Source organism: Lygodium microphyllum, chromosome 30 (genome assembly GCF_053477565.2).
Source record: "Lygodium microphyllum isolate KBCC chromosome 30, Lygodium_microphyllum_v1.1.10, whole genome shotgun sequence".
Taxonomy (NCBI): Eukaryota; Viridiplantae; Streptophyta; class Polypodiopsida; order Schizaeales; family Lygodiaceae; genus Lygodium; species Lygodium microphyllum.
In genome coordinates this window covers 70662256-70688678 of record NC_141164.1, presented here as the reverse complement: position 1 = coordinate 70688678, position 26423 = coordinate 70662256, and the positions used below count along the sequence as shown (strand labels likewise).

Genomic DNA, 26423 nt, shown 5'->3' with positions numbered 1-26423 from the left:
TCCTTCAATGCTCTGATACCATGTCAGAGTGAAGCAATGCGGAAGCAAATGACCGAGACACAAAGTGAATAGAGAGAGAACAGAGAGAGAGAAAGAGACAGTAAAATGCAGAAAATGTACAGTGAAGAATGCTGTATAAGGATGTAGAGTTATACATGGGTGCAGAGAGGATATCTGCGTATGTCTCCACCTCAAAGATCTTGGTCTCCGTCAGCCCCGAGAGCAATCTCTGCAGTCTGCAGCCTAAAATCTGTGAGACACAATTGACCAAGGCTGCTAAATACACAGCCTATTTATAGGCTGAAAATAATGCTTGAAAATAATCAGGTCAGCTGCAATTAATGTAGTCGACTGCTGTAGTCCGACTGTTGCCATGTGGTAGCTGGCCGGCTGCCAACCACGTGGTGCTTGCCTGCGTGGCCCTGCCTGCCGGTCCAGGTGATGACTCTAACATTTCTTTGTGAGAAAACCCTAAATTTTACCTACTGTCTATTCTAGCCTGCATTTAATGCAGTCACCTATTGCCAGGCACTCCAAAATGCTGTCACTTGATCGCAATGCTGTTGTCAGCCGTTGGAAGGTGACTCTCTACTATCCTTTGCTTGTTGAGGCCCCTAGATGGCCGTCTTCTGCTCTCTCTCTTTTTCCTCCCCCCCCCCCCCCCCCCAAAAAAAAAGCTGTAAACTAATTGAATGGTTGAGACCCATAGCCCCCAAAAACGTTTTCTCTTTTTGCATGGGCATTTTTGCCAAGTGGCAGTCTTTTAAACCCATTATTCAACATTATCCAGTTATTTAATTAATTTTGAGAATTAAATAATTCAAAAAATAATTTCAGCCTTTTTAACCTTGCCCAAAATTAAATGTGCCTGTCCATAATTAAATTTGTTAGGCTATTTGCAATCAGGAGTGTATCCCAACCTGTGTTGATCCTTAGACTAGGATTAATTAATTAAATAATGCTAGTCCCTAGTGTCACCATAGACACTCATTGGCCAAATAACTGTGTCTTGTGGTTTGAAACATAGCACCTCAAAAGATCTAAAACTATGGAATTTGCTTTCTTAGACTGATCATTTGTATGTGGATGGAAAGAATGATAAGAATTTCAGCGTGGTACCCGTATTTTCAAACAATCCCTTTTAATATAAACTTGTCATCCAAGGGTCTCGATTACTAACAATCGATTTTGGCATACCATGATACTTAAAGATGTGCTGCAAAAACAGTTGTGCCATATGATTAGCCTTTATTTTATTTCTCACTAGAATGAAATGGAATTGTTTGCTAAACTTGCAAATGATAGTCCATATTCCATCATTCCCTCCAGGTGTCTTAGGAAGCTCAAAAATAAAATCCATTGCAATGCTTTGCTAAGGCGGCCTATCTAGAATAGGTAAGGGCTACAACAAACCCAATATCTTTTGCCTATCATGCTTTACCTTCTGATATATGACACATGTCCTGACAAACTATTCTACATCATGTCTCAAAGCTGGCCACTATAAGAAATGCTTCATTGCTTTGACCGTGATATCAATAGCTTATGTCGTGCATACGAAAAAGCATGACTTTCAGAGATAACTCTGGGTCTTAATTGCTTTGTGACACACAATCGTCCATGCATCATCAGAAATCCATCTCTTTGCACAAAGTGCTCATGCCTCTAGCCATTGCAAAGCTGATCCATCTCTTAGCACAAAGTGCTCATGCCTCTAGCCATTGCAAACCTGATCATAAACATTAGCAAAGTCTGAATCAACAAGGTATTGCTCTTTCATAGCATCCAACTCAGTGTGATAAACTATGATGACGGCTGAAATTTGTGGCTTACGTGACAGTGCATCAGCCACAACATTCTTTTTACCATCAATATATACAATCTGAAAATGAAACATAGAGAGAAAATTTGCCCATCTCATATGCTTGTTTAGTTGTACATGTGTGCCCTAAGTATAAATACATTTTATTGTTGGTACACCCAAAATCGTATCGTACTTTCACTCTCACTCACTTGCTCACTCCAGCTGTTGCTCATTTCTCAACAACTGGTATCAGAGCATATGGTATAAGATGATAAGTCGTACAGATGCTTGTGACTAGCTGCAAGCGATGGAGGAACCAACGCGACAGTCCATGAGTGACCTGGTGATAGACCAACAGGGAGTCGGGGCGACCACGCTGCTAACTAGCGACCAGCGGGGAGTTGGGGCGACCACGTTGCTCACGACAACCAGTGTGACGATTGACGAGGCGGGTAGCAGGCGCACGAGGCGTGACAGGCGTCAATCGCGTTAGTCATGCGACGCGGCAAGTCAACGGACCCCCCGGTAAGTTTTTTTATAAAGAAGAAATCATAAATTTCTTTAATTCCTCAATTATCCTCTTATCTTGATGGGGGTTCATGCGTGGAAGCACAGGTTCTAGATCTATGCAAATTTGGCTCGGAAATTCGAGGCTTTTCACAAATTTGATCCCGTTCGTGCTTGGCAGTGACATTCGTGTTAGAAATTGCAGACATTGTGGGTTTTGACCTCAATTAAATTGGGGATTTTGCCAAATTTGTTGGAATTTCACTCATTTGAGTAAAATTTCCTGACATTGGACTTGGAAAAATTGAGGCTTTTCATGTTTTGCTGAAGATTTGCTCAGCTGGGTCAAATTGGCTGACATTTATGCACTGTTGGACATGGAATTTTGGCATTTTGTGCAGAATTTGGTAAATTTCTACAGTATTTGCCCGTATGGTGGCTGATTTATGTAAAAAACAGCAAAGATTTATTACTGTCTGGGCAAGAATAGTAGTGTATTTTGCTGGTTCAGCTTATGCTCCTGCAATTCAGTGCATTTACTCTTTGTGTTCGTAATAAAAATGGTTGCAACTTCTTCCAGTTTTGACATTAAGAGTTTGATGGAAATCAAACAGGTTGATGGTCAGGGCTTTGACCTTTGGAAATACCATATGCAGGGCATATTGTTCTTAAAGGATTGTGAGGATGCTTTGCAGGAAGATAAACCTGCACAAATGTTTGATGTAGATTGGGCCAAAGTTAACAAAAAGGATATGGCTCATATAAAGATGGGTGTCATTGATGACATTTTGACAGACATTAAGGGTTTAGATACTGGTTATGCAATATGGGAGAAGTTAAAAACTACTAATGAGATCACCACACCTGTTAATCCGGTGCATTTAATGCGCAAGTTGGGGAATATGCGAGTGGATGAGTCTAAGCCTACAGCTTAGCACTTGGGTGCATTTATTGGCATTTTAAATTATTGATCATGACACAGCTTGATTCTTGGGAGATTTCGGTGGTTTCTTTCAATAATAACCCCAATCTCTCATATGATGGTGTGAGGGGTTCAATCTTGAATGAAGAAATTAGACGTAAGTCAGTGGAGAAGGTATCAACTCAGCTTATAATGTTAGGCAGGGCTGAAAAGAAAAATGCAAATGCTAGACAGAGAAGCAGAAGTAATAGCAAAGGAAAGGAAAAGAGTGATTACTTGCTATCAGTGTGGTCGGAAGGGCCACAAGAAGTCTGATTGCAGGTACTATAAGAAGAAACAAGAGAGAAAGAAGAGTGCAGGAGACAAAAAGAAGAAAGAGGATAAGAAAAATGTATCTTAGACAGCCAAAGGCAAGGAAAAGGCCAATGTGGCCTCTAGTGTAGTCATAGAGGAGCTCTCGGATTTATAGGCTGATGTATTATGTGTAGTTGATTTTGACGCCCTTGTATGCCACATGCAGGATATGCAAATTACCAAGGCTGATGTGATTGAAGCACTTTTGTCAGTTGATGATGGTGTCACTCAAACCTGGATTGTAGTAGACTCTCGTGCTTCTTTCCATGTAACTCCTTGCTTGAAGTGTTTTGCATGGAGTTACATGGAGTGTTTTGCTATGTTCAATGCAGGTAGTTATGGAAAAGTATATCTTGGAAATAACCATGCTTGTAGCATTGATGGGATAGACACTGTACACTTGTCTTGGGATAATGGGCAAGAGCTTGTGTTGAAAGATGTCAGATATGTGTGTGGCATCAAGAAGAGTTTACTATCTGTTGGTCAGCTTGACTTGCATGGTTACACTACATTGTTTGGTGGTGGTTTGTGGAAATTGAAAAAGGGGTCCATGCTGATTGCAAAAGGAACCAAGAAGGGCACTTTGTATTGCTTGCACTAAAAAGCTTTGAATGGCAAGTTTCTTGTAGTTGGTGAAATTGGCTGCCAATTGGAGTTGTGGCATAAGAGATTAGGCCATATGAGCTAGAAAGGACTTGATGTCCTTACCTCTTTAAAGAGGGTTGATGGAAAAGGCTCTAAACTTGTTTTTTGTAATGACTTTCAGTTTGGAAAGGAAATGAAAAATTCCTTTTACTCTAGTGTCTCTCGTAAGTCCAATGTCTTGGACTTAGTGCATTCTGATGTATGTAGTATGCCCATGAAATCGTTGGGTGGTGTTGCATATTTTGTCTCTTTTATTGATGATTGTTCTAGGAAGATTTGGGTTTATCTGTTGAAAAAGAAAAGTGAAGTGTTTGCTGTTTTTAAAACTTTTCACGTATTTGTGACCACTCAGACAAGTAGAAAGCTGAAATGCTTAAGAATTGATAATGGGGGTGAGTTTACATCTACTGAGTTTAAGTCTTTTTGTGACTTGCATGGAATTAAGAGGAAGCTTACAGCTCCTTACAACCCTTCTTCAAATGGGGTGGCTGAAAGATACAATAGGAGTTTATGCGGTGCATGCTGTCCACTGCTAATCTCCCTCATGAATTTTGGGGAGAGGCACTTAAAACGGTGGTTCACATTTGTAACTGCTCTCCAAACAGGTCCTTAAATAATGGCATCCCTGAGGAGGTTTGGTCTGACAAATTGGCCTCATATGACTATTTGTAGATTTTTGGTTGTGATGCTTTTGTGCATGTTAGAGATGAGTTGAGGAACAAACTTGACCCAAAATCCACGAAAGGCATTTTTATGGGCTATGGTAATGAGGGTGAATTTGGCTAAAGAGTGTGGTATCTCAGTCCAAGAAAATTATTTGCAGCCGTAATGTTGTGTTTAATGAGGCTAAATTGCTGAAAGGTACTTTAGTCTCCAATGAAGACATGAAAAATGTCAAATTTCAGAATTTGCAGCCACCTATCACTTCAAATGATGAGCCTCATGATGCTGTACCATAGGCTGAAACTGATGATCAATTGGTTATTTTTGAGCTAGATGATGATTGACAGCAAATAGAAGTACAAGGAGGTCATGGACAGCAAGATAGACTTGCTGATCATGAAAATGTAGGTGCTGGTAATGAAAATGAAGGTGCTGTACAGCATGGACAGCATGCTGAAAATGGTTTACAACAGCCAATAAATGCTGAAAATAACATACCTCCAGATGTAGACCCAATTCTTGAGAATGTAGATAATTGGGTACGCAGGTCTACTCGCTTAAGAAGGCAGCCACATAGATATGACCCCTCTTTGCATTATGTAATGCTTACAGATGAGGATGAGCCTCTTACATAAAAGAGACAGAGTCATGTAAATTCAGCAGTAAGTGGGAGCTAGCTATGCAGGAAGAGATTAAACCTCTGTATGCTAATGATACTTGGGATCTTGTGTTGTTTCCCAAAGGAAGGAAGCCTCTTCCAAACAAATGGGTTTACAAAGTAAAGAGAGTTGATGGGAAACCCAAGTACAAGGCAAGACTGGTTGCCAAAGGGTATGCACAAAAGAAAAGGATTGACTTCCAAGAGGTCTTCTCACTTGTTGTGAAGATGACCACTCTATGTGTGCTTTTTGCTCTCACTGTTGTATTGGACTTAGAGCTGTACCAAATGGATGTGAAAACAACTTTTCTGCATGGTGACATTGATGAGGAAATCTACATGAAACAACTCGAGGGCTTTGTAGTTCCTGGAAAAGAGGAGTTGGTGTGTAAACTAAAACGCAGCTTGTATGGGTTGAAGCAAGCACCACGGCATGGTACAAAAATTTTGACACTTTTATGCTCTCTCATGGGTTTACATGTAGCCATGCAGATCATTGTTTGTACATGAAAAAGGATACAGATGGCAGCCCCATCATACTTGTGTTGTATGTGGATGATATGTTGTTAGCTGGGAAAAGAAAGACTAGCTTGGATGCTCTCAAAGATCAGGTGTAATTAGCTTTCTCCATGAAAGATTTGGAGAATGTAGAGCATATATTGGGCATGAGGATTCGTAGGGATAGAACACAAAAATTGCTGTTCTTATCTCAAGAAAAGTACATTGAAAATGTACTAGACAAATTTAACATGGCTGAAGCTAAGCCTTTTGGGTGTCCTTACCTCCATACCTTAAGCTTAGTAAAGCCAACAGCCCAAAAGATGACATGGAAGTCAATGCTATGAAGGGAGTTTCTTATGCATCAGCTTGTGGCTCTCTTATGTATGCTATGGTTGTTACTCGTCCAGACATTGCTCATGCAGTGGGAGTTGTCAATAGGTTTATGTCAAATCTTGGCAAACCACATTGGGAAGCTATCAAGTGTATTTTTCGATACCTAAAGGGTATATAAAGAAAGTGTGTATTTGCTATGGGTAGGGTGCACTTAGTTTGCAGGGTTATTGTGATGCAGATATGGTAGGTGACTTGGATACTCGCAGGTCCACTAGCGGGAGCGGGTATGCCTTTACATTCCAGGTTGTAGAACATCGTAACATTGAGTACTATTGAAGCTGAATATATATCAGCTACTGAAGCTTCTAAGGAAGCTTTATGGTTGAGCAAACTTGTAGAGGATCTTGGCATGTCTATGAGTACTCCAGTGTTGGGATGTGATAGCCAGAGTGCTGTGTATTTGGCTAAGAATGCCATGTATCATTCACACACAAAGCATATAGATGTGCGATATCACTTTATTAGACAGATTCTGGAAGATGGTCTAATCCTCACATTGATCAAGATCAAAACATAGGACAACCCTGTAGATGCTTTCACTAAAAGTCTAAGCAAGGCTCAATATGAGCATTGCATATGACTAGTGGGATTTGGTTAGAGGTTCACATCGTACCTTTAAGTGGGAGATTGTTGGGGTGTAAATGCCATTTTATTCACCTCCGTTATGTATTATTTAGTTGTACATGTGAATGCACCCTTATGTGCCCTAAGTATAAATACCTTTTATTCTTTGTATACCAACACATTGTTGGTACACCCAAAATCGTATCGTACTCTCACTCACTCACTCTCTCTCTCTCACTTTCACTCACCTACTCACTCCTCCAACTGCTACTCATTTCTCAACATTTTGACCTTGTCCAAAATTACGTGTACCCATCCATAATTAAATTGGCTAAGCCATTTGCAACCCAGAGTGGTCCCCTACCTTTGTTGACCCTTAAATTGGCATTAATTAATTAATTAATGCTAGTCCCTAGTGTCACCACCGATACTTATTGGCCAAATAACTGTCCTGGGCTCAAAACTGACATTGATTGACCCCCAAAGCCCAACTGGCATAACTTATCACAACTTTTGCCTTTGATACCCACTATATCCTCTTGCACATTTGATTAATAACTTAATGAAATGTTATCAACAAGATTAAAGCATCTCAAAATTTCATGTCCTTGTGACAAGAAACACAAATAAAACTATACGACAAAGCATAAACTCAACACAAAACATAGTTAGGGTTAGGGTAACTTAGAGACAATGAATACATTGTGTGAAAAAGTGAATGAATACTAAATATATGATGCTCAAGTAGCAAACAAATTGTGCATGGAATGAATATTGAACCTTGAACTCTTGTGTCATGAGGACCAAGGCAGAGGTAATGAGCTGGAGAGTGTGTCGTACTCCTGACGGATTTGAATTGCAACAAGGCAACCTTCAAGATGTCACACATCAGCAAACGCAACAAAGGATGATGCCGGATCAATGTTGAATAGCCAATTGCAAATGATGTGGCTAACTAGCAAACACAACATAAATCGAAGTAGACTACGCAATGGAGATTGGAAACAAGTGCCGGATAGATGGAGACAATGTTGGGCAACCTTGGCTAAGATGTCCTCCGTGAATGGATGTGGACAACAAAGCTTTATCACCTAAAACATGCAAATTTGAGATTGCGGCTGAATGGAGGGAAGCACGCTTATTTATAGAAAGTTTTTGGATCCTCAATAGTCTAAAATTTCTCTGCATCTTAACTCTCTCGAAATGCTCCATGTTTTAGGGTTTTTACAATAAATAAGCATTTTTAGGGCTATTCAAGAGACTAATCAGCATGTAGTGTATATTTTAGCTCTATACCCTCTCTTAGACCCAAAAGCTTCGCTAGAAAGAAAGGCTAATCCAAATTTTGTTTGTTTTTTGTTTTTATCAAAAGGGGTTCTGCCCCAAAGTAGTGAGGGTATCGGACAAAGGGTGTCAGCCGGCTATCCAATGGCCTACCAAGGTTACAGAGGTGATGATTATGTTACCATGGGGTCCAAGTGGTCACCCCAAAGAGGCCATGGCATTGGACAAAGGATGCATGTCGGTTGCTCAATGGCCCACCAACTCTTGTAAAGGCAGATGGAATTACAATGAACTTTTTTTTTTGGGAGTGTCTATTGAGAAAATATGGATTGTAGTCAATTAACTAGCTAACTAATGGGAGACTAACAATGAAAAATAGTTGGATCCAAGACCTTTACAAAACAAGCAAACTATCCCTAGCATTACTGGGTGTTGATGGCAAAGGAATGGGCTAAGGGTGGGTGAGGTAAATATGTTGGGTATGTGGAGAGGCAAAAAAGATGTGTAGATAGTAAGCTAGATGAGCTAGGTAAGCAAGGGAGATTGCCATGTGCACTTCCACGAATATGGTGGATTCGAAGTTGATCACTCCAAAGAACAAAAAAGGGATAATTGCGCACAGATGCATGTTTACAAGAAGAGAATGCTAATGCACTTGAGTTATGCAAGAGGGTGCATACTCATGCAAAATGCTAAGCAATGGTTCCATTGGACAATGCCCTCATAGGGAAATTGTTCACTTGTCCAATGCTCTTTTTCAAGGTTGTCGCGTTCGATGGCATTCGATTAGTACAGTTCGATGCTAGTATGGTACCAATCGGACTAATAAATCTTGGACCTATGTCCGATGAAAGAAAAAATACATATAATTTTAAAGGGAGAACTTGAAAGGATGAATGAGATGGTGGGAGAGGGGAGATTTTTATAGAAAGGGAGAGTGAATTTGTTAGTTTGTGAGAGAGAAAAGATAGAGAGAATGAAAAGAAAGAATAGAGATAAAGAAAAGAATAATAGAGAAGATTCAAGAAAGAAAAGAAGAAAAGAAAGGTAAGAAAGAAAAGGAAGAAAATAAAAAAATAGGTTACGACGCCTGAAAATGGTAAAAAAAGTGACTGTTTGTTCGCCACAAGGCCCAGGTGTATGGGACCGGTTGCCCACGTGACAGTCGAGAGTCTGAGGTCGGTGGACAGAGCGCAATTAGGCGACTCCAACCGGACGGGTCTGAACAGGACCGGACGTGGCGGATGGGAGTGGACGGGTCGGACGAGTTGACCCATCCGTCGGACATGGACAACCGGGGCCCTTTTACAATCACATCATCTTGATACATAGATGTAATACAAGAATACAAAATATTAAATGTGGGAAGTAAAGACTATAAAACCATCCTATCACCACTAAGAGAAGAAAGCGTCCGCCCTCCCTTCTCCGCCCCCCCAAACTGAAAGGAAAAGTTGGAGGGTTGCAGTGTCTCTCTGTCAAGATTAAGAAGCAAAGGAGGGTATACCCATGTTGATCTTGGGTAGAATATATTGCAAGACGGACCGATTGACTACTTTGGTTAGTATGTCGGCATAGTTGTCGGATGATGCCATAAAATCTAGGCGTATATTGCCTATCTCAACTTGCTCTTTGGTGAAGTGGAAGTGGCCTCTCACATGCTACATCCATGATGTGATGATTGGATTGGCTGCAAGGGCAATGACACTCTGGTTGTCGCAGTAGACAACACTAGAATAGTTGTATGGGAAATAAAGTGCCACCAATAGACTCCTCAGGTAGATGGCCTCAGTGGCACCATCAAATGACGCCCGATACTAGCAGTGGAAGTCACCACTGTCTCTTGTTTATGGCTTGACCAAGAAATGGGAGCGGTATCGAAGGTAAATAGGTAGTCGTCGTGGGAACGTGGAGTGTCGGGATGTCTTGCCCAATGTGAATTAGTGTAATCTTGCAAACATAAATCAAAACCATAAGTTAGGCCATAAAGATAGATAGATTGAATATATCTCAAAATACTCAAACAAGCAATCCAATGTGACATGTGATGTATAGTGAAATATTGACCGAGCAAACTGACTGAGAAAGCTAAATTTGGCCTAGTATGAGTCAACCAAAGAAGTTTCCCTACTACAGATCTATAAGTGTGCTCATTAAAGGGCTGAGATAGGGTATCTTTAGACAAGTGGTGTGGCTACAGGCCGTGTTTGATTGGAGCAATATTTTTCCACTAGTTGAAGAGTGTACTTTTGCTCTAACACAGAAATACAACCCTCAGAACGAACTACCTCAATCTCCAAGAAATAAGACAACAAACCAAGATCCATCATCTCAAAGGTGGCACAAAGCTTGGCCTTAATTTTTGCTATAGGAGTAAAATTGGAGTCAGTAATCAACAAATATTGTATATAAAGTAGGATATAGCTGACCCCCATCTAAAGTAATGCATGTATATATAAGTTCGAGTCATAAGGGGTAGAATGGTATCCATGAGTTTGAAGGAACTTATCTATACTCTGGAACCAAAATTTGGTGCTTGCTTTAGTCCATAAAGAGCTTTCTACAAGCGAAAGACCTTATCTTTTCGGTCAGTAGAAGAAAACCCAGGTGGTTGCTCCACATAAACTTCCTTCTCCAAATAACACTTCAGAAAGACACTTGACTTCCATTTGATAGATCAACCAATCGTGGTGAGTGGTTAGTGCAACTAACAAACGGAATGATGTCAACTACATAGTAGGAATAAAGGTCTCTTCATAGTCAATGCCTTACTTCTATGAAAACCCTTGCACTACAAGGCTAGCCTTGTATTTGTCTAAAGTTCCATAAGCTTTTAGCTTTGTTCGAAAAACCCAAATCCTCCCAATGACTTTCTTGTCACTCTGATGGTCCACTAGCGTCCAAGTCTCATTTTAGTCAATACTCTCAAGCTCCTTTTCCATGGCTTCTCGCCATTAGGGATGCTAAAGGGCCTCTTGCCAACTATTCGACTTAGAATGTGCAATGTGATTAGCTGTAAACAACGACACAAATGAAGCTAGAGACGCAAGTTGGGGGCAAATCTTCTAGGGCTCTTTGGAGTGGAATCCGGTGGAAAGATCCCCCAATCCTGCATGGTTGGTTGGTACTAGCGAGGTAATGGATCTTGTGGAAGGAGCCTGGGAGTGGAAGAATCTGTGAGTAGGTCAGGGGTGGGAAGAAGGCTAGGCTTAGTAGGCACTATCTTTGATTGTATAGGATGAGGAATCAGTTGAGAGTCTAGTGCAGAATATTGCACTATATCCCTCTTGTTAAAAACTACATCTCTCCTAATGATCACCTTGTTCATCCGTGAATAGAACAAAGGGTAGGCTTTCGCTTTGGAGTAACCTACAAAGAGCAAGAGATTAGCTCAAGGAGTGCGATTTCCTTTGTGATCATCTGGAGTGTGTGTGTAGGCAGGACACTTTAAGACTCTAAAGTGGAATACTATAAGTTGATCACCAAAGAATGCATTGTAGGGAGCTTGCTAAGGGACGGCTGCATTTGGACATCGGATGAGAATGTACATTGAGGTATTAAGTTTTAACAGCCTTGATCCATAGACGATCAAGGAGCTTTGTTGCTAGTAGCATAGAGTAGGCTATGTTCACGATTGTCTAGTTACTACACTCTACTACTCCATTCTGTGAGGGGAGTTGGTAGAGATGAGCTGGCAAGAGATGCCATGTTCTTGGAGAAACTTGGAGAACTCGTGGGGAAGTATGCAAAAGCATTTGACTTATGCTTGGAGAAGTACACCTATATGTATCTGGAGAAATCATCCACAATCAAAAAGAAAAAAAGTGTGCCATTCAAGGCTGTAGTGGGCATCAGTCCACAAAGATCAATGTGAATCAATCTCAAAGGAGCCTCAGCCCTATGAGTGGATCGCTGTGAAAATGGGGTACAATGCTGTTTTCTGAGTTGACATGCTTCAGAGAGATATTGAGATAGCTTCAAGCGTTGCCTTGTGAAGAAATACCCTAACACAGAAACATAAATGAAAGCGTATGACAAAGCATAAACTCCATAGAACACAGTTAGGGTTAGGGTAACTTAGAGACAATGAACACAATGAAGATCTCAATGAATGAATGAATATTAAATATATATAATGCTCATGTAGCAAACAAACTGTGTAGGGAATGAAAACTATACCCCCAACTCTCGTGTCTCGAGAACAGAGGCAAAGATAATGAGCTGGATAGTGTGTCGTACTCTTGACGGATCCCGAATCGTAGCAAGGGAGCCTTCTAGATGTTTGATAGCAGCAAATGCAGCAAGAGTGATACCGAATTAGTGTTGGATAGGCAAAGGAGAGAGAAAACTGCAAACGCACTAGGCTGATGACGATGTGGTAGACTGAGGGTAGCAAAAACGCAGGTATGATGATGCGGTAGGCTGATAGTAGTAACAATGTAGGTATGATGATGTGGCAGTCTGTACCTCAGCCGTAGATCACAAATGCAGCAGCAGAACAGGTCGCCAGCTGTAGATGATGTAGCAAATGTAGTAAATGTAGCCAAAAAAGTGTAGACTATGTGATGGGGGCTGGAAATAAGTATGGGATGGATGTAGACAATGTCGGGCAGCCTCTGTTGAGATGTCTTGTGCGAACACGGTGTGGGCAACGAAGCTTGATCACCTCAAACTTGCAAAAACGAGATTGGATTGAATGGAGGGCAGCCTACTTATTTATAGAAAGTTTTGGGACCTTGTACCACGTACTATTTTAAACTCTCTTGAATTGCGCACCATTTACGGGTTTTCATTAATGAAGCATTTTTGGGGCTGTTTAAGAGGTTAATTCAGCATGCAGGGTTATCTCCGTACGTAGTACAGACTGATCCGCACGGTACGGTACGGTACGTATCTGTACGATTTAGTACGAAAAAATGGGCACTTTTTGGCCACTCTACTTTAAGTCTACAACTTTCTTTTTTTTCTTTCTTTTTTTTTTTCTTCTTTTTTTCTTATTTCTTTCCCAAGCCTCTCTCTCTCTCTCTCTCTCTCTCTCAAGCTTCTCACACCCTCTTTTTCTCAAGCCTCTCCTCTCTCTCTCTCTCAACCTTCTCTCTCTCTCTCTCTCTCTCTCTAGCCTCTTCCTCTCTCTAGTTGTACCAGTATCATGTACGAAAGGTTTGATACTATACCATACTTTAGGTACCGTACCTTACATATTAGTACCATAAGGTACCAACTTAATGGATGTATCTTTCCCATTCGAACTACACTTTGAGACGAGCTAAATGCTCCTTATATTAATATGATTATCCCATGAGATCAGGTTATTTGAGATTCTTACAATTTCTCTCAACCTTCTCTCTCTCAAGCCCACACTTCTCTTATTTGTATGACCATGCATGTATGATGTATCCACTCCCATCTATGTAGTTATAAGTTGTAGGTAGCAGTAGTGCGTGTTGCGCATTCCGCATTGGGTTTTGGCATGTTACCCTAAAGTACTCATCTTATATACTCTAATAGCATTGCTATTTAGACTTGAAATATCTATTCTATTATCTTTTGTCTAAAATAAACAAGTTATTTTTTTGTCGTACTAATATTGTACTGTACCTTATAAAATCTTAAGGTACCATTTAGTACCGTATTTTATCGTACCGTACCTTTCGTACCTGACAACTATGCCAGCATGTAATACTTATTTTAGCTTAACACCCCCTCTTAGATTCAAAAACTGAGCTAGAAAGGAAGACCAATCCAAAGTTTCGTGTGCTTTGGTCTTTTTTTTTGTTTTTGTTTTTATCCCAAGGTATTCCATCTCAAAGCAGCTAGGGCATCAAACAACAGGTGCACGATGGTTGCCTAGTGTCCTACTGAGACTACAAAGGCGATGATTATCTTACCAACGGAGTCCAAGTGGTCACCTCAAAGAGGCCAGGCATCGGACAAAGGATGCACGTCGGCTAGCCAGTGGTCTACCAAGTCTTGCAAAGGGAGATGGAACCACAATGATTTTATTTTTTTTTTGGGTTTTTTTGCAGCAATTGCTTTTTAATTTTGGTCTTAAGTGTTTGTTTGAAAAATTGAGAGTTGTGGTTGATTAGGTATCTAACGGAAGACTAAGGAGAAGACCCAAAGGCTTTCACAAAATAAGATATCCTTACCACTATTGAGTGTGGATGATGAAGGAATAGACAAAGGTTGTTTCAAGCAAATATGATGGGCAAAAAAGTATGTGGAAAGCAAGCTACCGAAGCTAAGCAAGCAAGGGAGATTGCCTTGGAGGTTGCCATGTGCAATGCCATGAATATGGTGGATCTATAGTCGACCACTCCAAAAGACCTAAAAGGGATAAATGCACACAGATGGATGTTTAGAAAATAAAATGCCAATGAACTGGAGCTATACAAGAGGTAATGTAGGTGTGATCATGCTCATGCAAAATGCTATGCAATAGTGTCACTTGGATAGTGTCCTCAAAGGGGAATCATTCACTTGTCCAAGCACCCTTTTACAATCATGTCATCTTGATGATGCGGATGAAGATACAAAAATACAATATACATAATGTTTGACAAGAAATTGTAAACATCCTGTCACCACTAAGAGAAGAAAGCTCCATCCCCTCTCAAATTGAAAGGGAAAGCTTGAGAAAATCATCCTTTTCCTATCAAGTTGAAAAAGTAGGGAAGGATGTATCCAAGACGATAATGGATAACAAATAATTGAAGCATCGGCTGATTGACCGCCTTGGTTAATATGTTTGCAAAATTGTTTGATGAAGGCACAAACTCTAGATGGGTGGTATCTAGCTCAACCTGCTCTCCGATGAAGTGCAAACGGACTCCCACATGTTGTATTTGTGGTGTAATGATTGGATTGTCTCCAAGGGCAATGACACTCTTGTTGTCACAATAGACAACGATAGAAGAGCTACATGGAAATGGAAGTACCGCCAGTAAGCTCCTCAAGTTAGATAGTCTCTATGATACCATTAAAAAAAGAGTGCCATACATAACCTTACCTGCGGAAGCTACCACCGTCTTATGCTTATAGTTGGTCCAAAAGATGGGTGATGTGTGTAAGGTAAAGAGGTAGCCGCCATGGAAACGCGGGGCGTTAGGATCTCTTGCCCAATTAGAGTTAGTGTACATTGCAAACATAAACCAAAACCACAAGTTAGGCCATAAGAATGGATACACAACAAATATCTCAAAACACGAAGAGATGCAATCCATTGTGATATTCTAGGTGCAATGAAATATTGACTAAGCAAACTAATTGAGTAAGCTAAATATAGCCTAGTGTGAATCAACCAAAGAAGTTTTCCTACCACAGACTAACGCCAATCTGATGGTCAAAGATGGTGTAGGGACACTCAGGAATGGAAGTTGCCTAGCCAATTTAATTATTGGCCTGTCAGATTATTTTTCAGGGCACCAAAATAATTATTAGATTAATTTTCTATATTTAAGGACTGAAATTTAATATTTAATTATAGATAATGTTGGAAAAACCATTTGGGAAGGCTGTCACTTGTCAAAAATGCCCATGTAAGACTGAAAAACGTCTTTAGAGATTGGAGAGAGACATTTTTAGTGTATTCAGCTTGCAAGAGAGAGGGAGGAGATGCTACTGGTTTGATTTGCAGCCATTGGAGGACCTTCTGACGCAGCTAGGGGCAGGAGAAGGCCAATCAACAGCAACGGCATCTACAGGCTGTTAAGATAGGCCAAAAAGAGTAAATGACAGATTTTCTCTAGTTCTTTGCCTCTACAAGCTGTTGAGACAGGGCAGCAGCAGTAAATGACAGATTTTCTTCAGTTCTTTATGAAGAAAGTCTGCATTTTCTCTCTTCTCAGCATTCTCTTTCATCTCCTAGCCTTTCTACAACCTTGCTCCGAAAATTACAGCATTGAGATTACTAAAGGTTGAGAAATTTCAGATTTCTGTGTTGTAAACCCTAATCTGTAGTAGAAATTAGGGTTCAGAAGCAGCCTCTGGAAGCGTTCCAGAAATTGGAAGCTCCAAGCCTTGGATTTGACAGGGCTGAAGTTTTTTTTAGTCTATTGAAGTGGAGGGACTAGCAAATCATTGAATTGGGGGCATTTTCCATCTCCATCAAAGTGGGTGAATGCCAATTGATTGCCTGAATCAAGGGGCAAATCAGATTGAAGACTTGTTGGCCATTTTGGACAGCAAGGGGAGTTGGAATACCGAAAGGGATTGGGAGAATCCCATTGTACATCAACTTCTTCTTCAATTAAGTTAAAAAAAATACCGAAAGGGACGCTAGTTTTGGGGCTGACAAGGTGTCCAATGTCTAAGATTATATGGTAAAGTATGCATTTCAATTTTGTGAATTTGTTAATTGTTGTAAATAGTGCTTAATTAGGTTATTTACCATCCTATCCGAGGAGGAAGGCTGGTTACAACATCCTATATGACAACTAGTCTGGTTATGCACCAGCAACACCCAAGTGGAAAAATATGTGAAGGTATCGGATCTATGCTTAAGAAAGTGCATCCACATGTGCATGGCATGATCATTCACAATAAAAAAAAATTACAATGTACTGTTCAAAGCGATGGTGGATGTCACCCTATAAAGATTAACAATCAATATAAGAGGTGTCTTAGCTCTATGTGAAGAGTGTTGAGGAAATGTGGTATGGTGTTGTTTTTGGAGTTGACAAGCTTTACAAATATCCCGCGATCGCTTTAGGCGTGGAAGACCATCAACCATCTGTCGATGTGACAATTCATAAACGTGGAAGACCATCAACCATCTGTCGATGTGACAATTCATAAAGAGAGTCGTATTTGAGATGTCCTAGGCGAAAATGCCAAAGATGCTCAGTGCTTGAAGGCTCTTGTGTAGTGGCTAAAGCCTAAAAGCGGTGGAACTTAGAGCCCTCGGCTGGCTTAGAAAGAAACTATCATGTGGTATAGGCCACTAGGCTGTGCCTCATTGCTAGCAATCACTAAACTAGTCTTAGAGTCCAGGACCTCAATTGTGAACATTGTGAAGAAGATTGCTCGACCCAACTGGCAAAGCTATTGAATGGATAAGGAGTTCACCCCACGTGGGGAACATAGTATACATCATCCAATGTAGCGGGATTCGGGCCTTGGTTAGTGTCAAATTTGACGCGACTGTGAGCCTAAATCTTGAGCGAGGAGTTGTTTCCAACTTGGACTCGCCTGGCTACAGGGGCTCGTGAAATGAAAATGTGCTTGATGGATTGTGGGTAGCTCCACTACCCACAATCCAACAAATGCAACAAAGGATGATGCTAGGGATTAGTGTTGGATAGGCAGAGGAGAGAGAAAACCAGCAAATACAGCTTCTGCTGATGATGTGGCAAGTTGATGACAGAAAAAAATGCAAGTATGATGACATGGCAGCCCGTACAGCGGCAGATTATAGACGTAGCAGTTTAGCTGGCTGCTAGGTGTAAACAATGTGGCTGATAAGTAAACGTAGTAGAAATTGTTGTAGACTGTGTGATGGCAGCTGGAAATAGGTGCCGGATGGATGGAGACAATGTCAGGCAGCCTCGGCTGAGATATGCTCCACGAACGGGGTGTGGGTAACGAAGCTAGATCACCTGAAACTTGCAAAAATGAGATTGGGGCTGAATGGAGAGCGGCATGCCTATTTATTGAAAGTTTCGGGTCCTCAATAGTCTAGAATCTCTCCCCTTTTTAACTCTCTTGAACTGCTACCCATTTTAGGGTTTTCACATTAAATAAGCGTTTTTGGGGCGATCATCATCTTCTCTTCTCCCTACTCATAGTTTGTTTCCCTCAATGATGTAGTTCAACCACATGTGCAGGGGCTGTCATTGTATGTAGCCTTCTCTTTCAGATCAGTATCGTTCCTTCGTCTTCGCTGGAATCATTCTCCTCTATCTGTTTCTCTCTCTCTCTCTCTCTCTCTCTCTCTCTCTGCATTGCCTTTTTCCACATTGCACACTCACAGTTTGAGACACATTGTTTCGTTGCTGATCTGATTTTTGGTGAACTGATCTCTGTTAAATCCTTTATTCTCTTTAAATTTAATAGATTGGCAAGGCTGGGCAGGCATTCCTAAGACCAGGCCCTTTGAGGGGTGTTGGGTATCAGCTTCCATTTGTGCATTCTTTTTTTTGTCAAGTTAATATATGACCTATATTAAACTCACAAATTTATCAAGAAATCTTCACTTTTTCTTACTGAAAACAGCACGATGTTTTAGGATGATATCAGCGTTAACATATATCTGGTGGACCGGTGATGCCTTTCTGTTTAAAAATTAAGTTGATTCTCTCAAAGCTGTTCAAAATTTGTAGAATCTGGACGTATCCTGAAGACAAGTTGGAGGATGTTTGGTCAGCTGTTTCATCTCTTCCCACTGTTGCAACAGTTGTGAGTATCTTCTTCTGTTTTGGTGTATCAGTGAGTGTTTCCAGGTTCTTTGTGCTGGGAGATCAATCTTGTTAGGGTCTTACTTTCTATACATGACAAGCATTTTGCTCTTATACTAGGTAGAAGCTGTTCCACCCCTTGTATTACCGAACATACTTCAAACAGGTTAGTGTATATTGTTGTAGTTTTGCTTTCTTAGAAACGTATCATGACAACATAGTACTAAGCTAGTGATTTGACAGGGTCTCAAAAAAGTTTTGAAGTTCAGCACACATCAGATTTTTCCGTACCTCATAGTTCTCCTAGACAAAGCTTCCTACACAACAAAAGCCCTAAAGGAAAACACCCTTTGGCAATAACAGTTCAATTGTATTTCATGAACTCAGATGTAATAGCTGCTCGGAATCCTTATCATGAGGTACTCCACATTATGTTTTGTTTGAGGGAAAGTTTCTATTACATTGAGAATGTTCTTTTAGAAAAAACATCACTGTGTTCGATGATTCTAACTACTTTATTTACTGTCATTGTAAATGATTACTACCGAATCTAAATGGGAATCAACAGGAGGTGTGGTATAGTTGTAAAGCTTCGAATGCTTGATAAGCATAAAAAATTCAATATTTAGTGCGCAATCGTGTTCATTATAGTGGAATAGTATTAGCATGATAATAAGTGCAAGTTATAGAGAGAGAAATCCTAAACAGTGATGGTAATGCTTGTTGTCTGCATTGCGTGATCCTGAAAGTGTAGAACACAATGGCAACACCCCTATGAAGGACTCATACAATGTCTCACTTGATGCTCTAAGCTCTCTTACGCTGTTTTGGGAACAAAGAGGATGCAAGGTGAAAGAAATACATATGCCACCTTGCAACATCATGGAGCCTTGAAAAAGGCACAAGGAACAATAATCTGCCACATGTGAAACACAGCCCTGAGAAGAAGCAAGGACTCCAAACATGGCAGCAACTATCACAAGAAGAGGAAGGGAGCTATCAGCTGAAAGAAAAACCACTTTGGCCTGCCTCAAAGTGGGAGATAGGTTGAGCAGCATGCATGACTAAAGAAACAGTAATCGACCACATGTGAAACACAGCCTTGAGAAGTAGCAAGGTCTCAGAATATGGCAGGAGCTACTGCAGGAAGAGCAAGGCAGCCACCAGCTGAAAGGAAAACAGCCTCTGAAAACGCAGAGTTGTAGATAGCTTGAGCGGCATGCATGGTGAGGAATGAAGCAGCTCCGGCCTTTGAAAACTCTTGACTGAAATTGCTGACAATCTACTTGTGACTTCAAACAGTACTAAAATGCAGCCTTGGAACAGCTGCAGGAAAGTGCAGATGTAACAGCTAACTGTTGGCAAACAGCATTATTAGGCCACAGAGCAAAATCACTTTGTGCCAGTCTGTGCAGCAGTAAAATGCACCAGTAAAACCAGCATATAGCAAGGGCACAAAGTCTTAGTGATAAGCTCAAAGAGGGCAGCCATCGATAAAAAATACAAGCTCTGATACCATGAAGTAAATATAGGAAGTAATGAACATGTAGGATTAGAAGAGGAAGTAGAGGCATAAGTGCTTGTTTGCCCAACAGGTGGTTGAGCTAATAATGCATTACAAACTGATTAGGTCTTTAAAACAGTCCTAAAACATATAAATTACCATAAGTTTCATTAAATGGTGCACGGACCTAGAGAGTTTCTATGTCCCATAAGCAAAATCCTAATTTGTGAGGATTCTTCTACATGTGTAAGTAGACAAGCTTTGCACCATTCAACCCATCCTTGTCTTGCAGGTTTTGGCCATTAGGTCTCTTCCACTAGCTATCCAGTCCCTAGCAACTGCTGCTATATGATCTAACACAGTTGCCCAGCCTCCCACTACTACCGATGATAAGCTGCCATCATCCAAGCAGTTACATTGGTGCGTTTACTAGTTCCAACCCTAGAGACTGCTGCGTTCTGGTTTCCAGCCTGTTGCCCTGGGACTACTTGCATGGGAGGTACTTATGATCTCCAGGTACATATTCTTGATAAGATGGAAATAGTCATTTTGGAGGGACCTTTTCTACAAGTTCTCGAAGAATGATAAATGTTGCGCTAGTTCTTGATGTGTTCCTCTGTTTGTAATGTGGATTTCTTTTTTCTTATTGTGCCCCTACTCTAAGGATATTAGCACTTATTCCCATTCTTAGGGCTTAGCAAACAATCCTTTGGTTTGAATGTTGGAGCTTCATAATAATTAATGTTGAGTTTATGTCACAGCTGTGAGAAAATAAGTAGGCTAATCAGTGCAAACTCCTCAATTAACAAAAGAGTGCTGAGATAGATGAAAAGCACAATGATTATAGGGATGAATGAATAAATGCAAAATGTATAAAGTGCAATGTAGCACAGTAGGGGCCAATTGAAAAAGGAGCTGATGAGAAGTGAAGGCTCAACATAGAAGTCAATCCAAGCATAGAGGTCTTAGGTACTCAGGTGCGGGTTGTGTGGTCTTGAAGGCAGAGTCAGATGATGCCACAAACAGCAAGGTGGAGTGTATCGTCCCTTCTAAGATACCGAAAGAGAGCACCAGTCAGCATTCAAAGGGAGGGATACCAAACTGCACAGATGGATAATGAAAAAATCTGGGTTTTGGTTGTAGCAGGCCATCCAGGGCAGAAAACTTTGCCATTGGTGGCATAGAGCCTATGTTTTACTGTAGGGTAAAAGCATGAATAGTCTAGAACAGTCCGGAAGCAGCATATTTGGCAGCACAACGGCTGTATGTAGACTGTAGATGGCTGTGTGGCAGGCTAGAGCAAACTTGGATGGACAGCCGATGCTACAGGTCGGAGGTCGAAGGGTTAACCAGAATAAGTATGTGTACGGGGAAGTGATTCGAAGAATCCCTGCCGACCGAATCAAGGTGTTGGGACGTCATGAGAAGAATGGATATCAAAGGAAAAGATACCCTAATCTTCCAATGAACTATCGATTCTTGAAAATCAATGACCCCAATCCATACTACTACTCAGTTCCTGTAGTTGAGTGCAACAACATCTTATTCTCCTCAAATTAGTGTATCAGCTTGTTCCATCACCACTGACAAGATGAAGAGAGCTGCAGCAGCTGTGCTCAGGCAGCAATATAGCAGCACCAGGGGAAGCGTGATGAAGGCAGGTGGTACTCAACACTGAACAGTAGAAGCCTGCATTTTAAGCAGCAAAGCAGTGTGATGAAGAGAGGCAATAGTTGTTCGGGCTGGAATAGGTAGGAGGGCTGCAAAAGCTTCATTTTGGGCAGCAGTAATAGTTTGGGGATGACATGGCAACAGCAGGTGGCATCACTGAAGTTGCAGCCTTTGTGGCTGAGGAGATCCATGCATATAGTAGAGTGCAGATGATGTGGGGGACTGGAGAAGAAGAGATGCAACACTCAAGAGAAATAATAGGGATTTATATAAGATTAGAAGTGACAGTACCCTGAGCTCTTTCATATAGAGTTGGGTGGGTGTATGACTGCTTGATGATGACTTTTTAAATTTAATTTAATTTGGCCTTTTGGGGCTTGTAAACCCATTTTTCAACACTATCCAGCCATTTAATTAAATTTTAAAAATAAATAATCGTGAAAATTATTTTCAGCCTTTTTGACCTTGCCCAAAATTAAATGTGCCCATTCATGATTAAATTGGCTAGGCCATTTGCAATCAGAAGTGGTTCCCAATCTTTGTTGACTCTTAGTCTAGCATTAATTAATTATTTAATGCCAATCCTTAGTGTCACCATAGACACTCATTGGCTAAATAATTGTTCGAGGGTCAAAATCACCAATTGACCCCCAAAGCCTAGCTAGCATAACTTATCACAACTTTTGCCTTTGACACCCATTGCATCCTCGGGGTCCTTCACTTATTACCATGAAATAATTGCTATGTGCATCACGTGATTAAACAACCTTGCAGATTTGATTAATAACTTGATCAAATGTTATTAGCAAGATTAAAGCATCTCAAAATTTCACCTCCTCATGACAATACAGACGATAGACTGCTGGATATGTGTGTTCACTATGCAACTCATTGGTTATTATCCTAGATCTTGTGAACTGTAAATGAGCATAGCATTCAGCATGCATGTAGTGGTCAGAATTGGAGAGATTCATCACATTTACTAGAGTAGAAAGGCCTAGGAGCAGAAAGTCCTATGTCCTTATGTTGGGCTCTTTTCAAGGCAGCTGTATTTGGGCTGTTGTTGTTCAAACGGGGGTTATTCTGATTGATAGCTCTCTTTTGGTACTGAGAGACTTTGGTAGGGCGAATTTATTTTGTTTCGACTTTATCTTTGTAGCCACTTTTGAAACATGCATAATGTTAATGCAGAATATAAAAGAGGCATGTCAAGCGGTGTCTGGAAGAATTTGGAACACAGAGGAAAGGTTAGGTCCAATATTTTCCATTATAATATGCATTTATATTGAAAGCTCTATTAGATGGCAATCTGAGGATTTAATGTATGTATAGGTTTGAAAAAGATGATTACTGAAAGTAGACATGTTTTTTGGCAGAGTATGGACTTTTCCCAAGACGAGCCTTGAAGAGCTAGTTCAAGCACTCAGAAGAATTCGGAACCCCCCTATTGTGGTGAGCTTTTAATGTTAAAGTTTTACATACAGAATGATCAGAGAGTTTCCTGCTTGGCTTATAGTTTGAAATAGGAAGTTAAGACAATAAACATTAAAAAACATTAGTTGATATCTAGCCAGTCTTTGCGAAGTGCAGTGTTTGTGGACATCATATACTTTCTGTAGCTTTCATAATATATGCATATACACGACTCTAACATTTTCCTTTATTGGGTTGATGATGGTTGGTGAGCAAAATTTGTTTTTGATCTTATCAGTGATGAGTGATGAGTTGATTGATCCACTGAATTTGCACAGATTGAGAGCATTCCGCCATTGGCCGTCCCTGAATGTGGGAACCTCATGGAAAATGGTAAACCTTATGTAGTCTTTGTGATGTTGGTAACTGGTTACTTTTTTGTGCATCTTTGATTTAACTCTTAATCAGCAATGGGCTAAAATGAGCTCTTTATCCAATATCAATGATATCTACTATAAGTTTTGTGTTATGTTACTTGGTGTTTAGACAGTCTTGGATGCTCACTACCAGAGAGAGGATCTTCCCATGCTCCTCGGGTAGCTCTATGGCCATCATCTGGAAAGCAAACAGACAATCAAGATGCCAAAATGGCTCATCAAGGTCCCCAGAAATCAGCCATGACCTTTTCAGTCAAATTGATTTTTCATGGTAGTGGTAACGTTGCTGCAAAATGTGATTATGAAACTGTGAGTGCCCATTTATTATTCTCAGGTTTTGTTAGTATCAGAATTCAGTACGTTTTACACAGGTTGTTGGTATCAAAATTCAGATAAGTCTTGGGTAATGTTGTACTTGTTTTATGCATGCAGCGACTTGTTCCTGTCCTGAAATCAATACCCAAAGCTGAATGGCGTGCCCGAGAAAGGTCAGTCTTAACATCCTGAAATATCCTTTTCATGATGAAGCAAGTGCATTACATAGTTTCTTTGCTAATAGAAGTCTCAGTTTCAAGGGGAAAACAAGCAATTGCAAGACGCTTAATGTGATCAGCTGCTTTTTCCATTTACATTGAAGCTTTGGCAGATTATGGGTTTTCCCATTCTCCTCTTTACAAGAAGCAGAGAGGAAACTCTCAAATATTGAGGACCTCACCGTCAATGTAAGTTTTTATACTTTTTGGCTTAGCTGTTGCAGATTTTCAAAGAGAACAGTTAGAATGCCAAATTTGGCAATTCATGAATATAGGTGGTGCTGCTGACATATTAGTAACTGATGTAATTTGGACTGCATTAGGAATCATAGCATTGCACAACTTAATCTAGGACAGCAGTGCGTTAATTAACTGCCAATGTTGGAAGCTTATTAAAGCCTGTGGAATCACAAGAGTCTTATGCTATTTGGTTATACTGAACACAGGTGGAACACTTGGAGCCACTTGTGCAGCGAGCTTTGGAAGCAGCTGCAACTTTGCCTGATCTTCGAGGTTGAGTAGTGCATTTGAATAATTACATCAATGCATGTTTCATTGAATAAAAAACTTGATACTATCTATTGTGGTATAACCAGACAAGTATGATTCTATGCCACTCGAGCTGGAAAGAAGGTTGTTGCCATTCCAACGAGATGGAGTAAGGTGCTTGATTCCAGGATTTTGTGTGTTCACTATTGGTTGGTTGACGAAACATAGATTCTTGCTTGCTTCTTTGCTTGTGTTCAAAACTGTTTGCATAGCACTCTCAAATGATTCTACAAGACTCGAACTCATGATGGAAGTGGACTTTAATGCAGGCAGTGTGTGGGAAGTGTTTAGAGTTAGTTTCAAGGGCCTACAGTATAATAAGCATCAATTGGGAGATGTGGATGCTGAAGCTCCAGATGTGGATTCAATGGCCTTGAGTTGGTGTAAGGACGAGCAGGTGGTTTTGTAGAAGCTGGCTCTCAGTACTTAGATACAAACTGAGTTTCGAGCAGGTTGTATTTCAATGGCTTATCGCTCGGTCAGTATGCTTTGCAGGAAGTTAGTCAACAGATCTCAATTAGGACACCCGGTTGAGCAGAACTTAGCTGTAGAAGAGTCTCAAGTATCTTCAGGGGACACCTGGTTTTTACAAGGACAGATTCTCAGTTTTCAATGACCTAGACCTCGAGGAGGTCTCTTGCATGTTTGGGTCTGAACTTCAGTTCAACAAGAGGTCTGGGATCCTAGCCTTAACCAGTAGTGGCTGATTCCACGTCAGGCTTCATGCCAGAGTGCTCAACTCAGCTGTAGCAGATCAGCAATGGAGAGTAGAGGTACCCCTCTTTTCCAGCTCCACTGGAGCTTCTAACTTCTCAACTGGTGCTTGTCACTAGCTACCCTCCAGACCCAAGTGGAACATTAAGAATGTTATGTCTTCTTTAGGAAGATGATGGACATAGGATGAGACAACGTCTATCCCTCATCCTATTGTAGTTATATGTACACGTTGTATTTTGTCACTTTTTTCTTCACGCAAGCATATTTACATTTTAAGTGGGAGGTTTTTGGGACTTAAATCCACCTATGCTTTGCCAACTTACTGTCTACACACCAGTACACTATAGGTGGTGGCCACCTGTCACTATCATTTTATTCTTTATTCTTTACATGACAATAGAGTAAGGGAAGGCAGGTATTGAGCATAATGTAGGAGACTGGTGTCATCCGTATTGCCTATGTATGTACAAGATTGCAGCAACCGATTGCAATAAATAATTACCTACTGGAAACAAGACTACTTAGTAGGATCACAGCTGCAATGAAAAAATTTCTTGGTGAAGAAAGATTGATGGTTGACATAGCTGGATGCACACTAAACTTGTCATGATCACTAAGAAGGTGATTTTGTGATGGAATAATTATAGGCACCACTGCCCGACAGTAGCACTTGCCCATGTGTTCCTAGCATGCCATGTGGCAAAACACCAATGTGCTCAGCCTGAACAGTGTGAGCATGGCATAAAGCTAGTGCTTGCATATGAAGTTTGTGTTACAGGCTGAGTTTCCAAATACACCATGTGAACAACTGCAAAAGAAATGAGAGGTGTTGCACTTGCCAGCTGTGCCTCTTTATGACCACTGGTGCTTGCATATGAAGTTTGTGTTACAGGCTGGGATCCATCATGTA

The 26423-nt window shown here is 40.7% G+C and overlaps 1 protein-coding gene across 2 annotated transcripts in view; it reads left to right on the top strand.

Annotated features, from left to right (window-relative positions):
* CHR18 (chromatin remodeling factor18) overlaps nucleotides 1–26423 on the top strand; it is a 105936-nt gene that overhangs the window by 43999 nt on the left and 35514 nt on the right. The window contains exons 3-13 of one of the 2 annotated variants that reach the window (XM_087673468.1): nucleotides 18615–18690; nucleotides 18810–18855; nucleotides 18933–19108; nucleotides 23056–23111; nucleotides 23241–23316; nucleotides 23616–23670; nucleotides 23824–24023; nucleotides 24147–24202; nucleotides 24352–24436; nucleotides 24694–24760; nucleotides 24844–24910. In XM_087673468.1, the coding sequence (XP_087529594.1) occupies nucleotides 18615–18690; nucleotides 18810–18855; nucleotides 18933–19108; nucleotides 23056–23111; nucleotides 23241–23316; nucleotides 23616–23670; nucleotides 23824–24023; nucleotides 24147–24202; nucleotides 24352–24436; nucleotides 24694–24760; nucleotides 24844–24910 (960 nt within the window). The remainder of the gene's footprint in view (nucleotides 1–18614; nucleotides 18691–18809; nucleotides 18856–18932; nucleotides 19109–23055; nucleotides 23112–23240; nucleotides 23317–23615; nucleotides 23671–23823; nucleotides 24024–24146; nucleotides 24203–24351; nucleotides 24437–24693; nucleotides 24761–24843; nucleotides 24911–26423) is intronic. The other variant, XM_087673469.1, reaches the window with a different exon arrangement.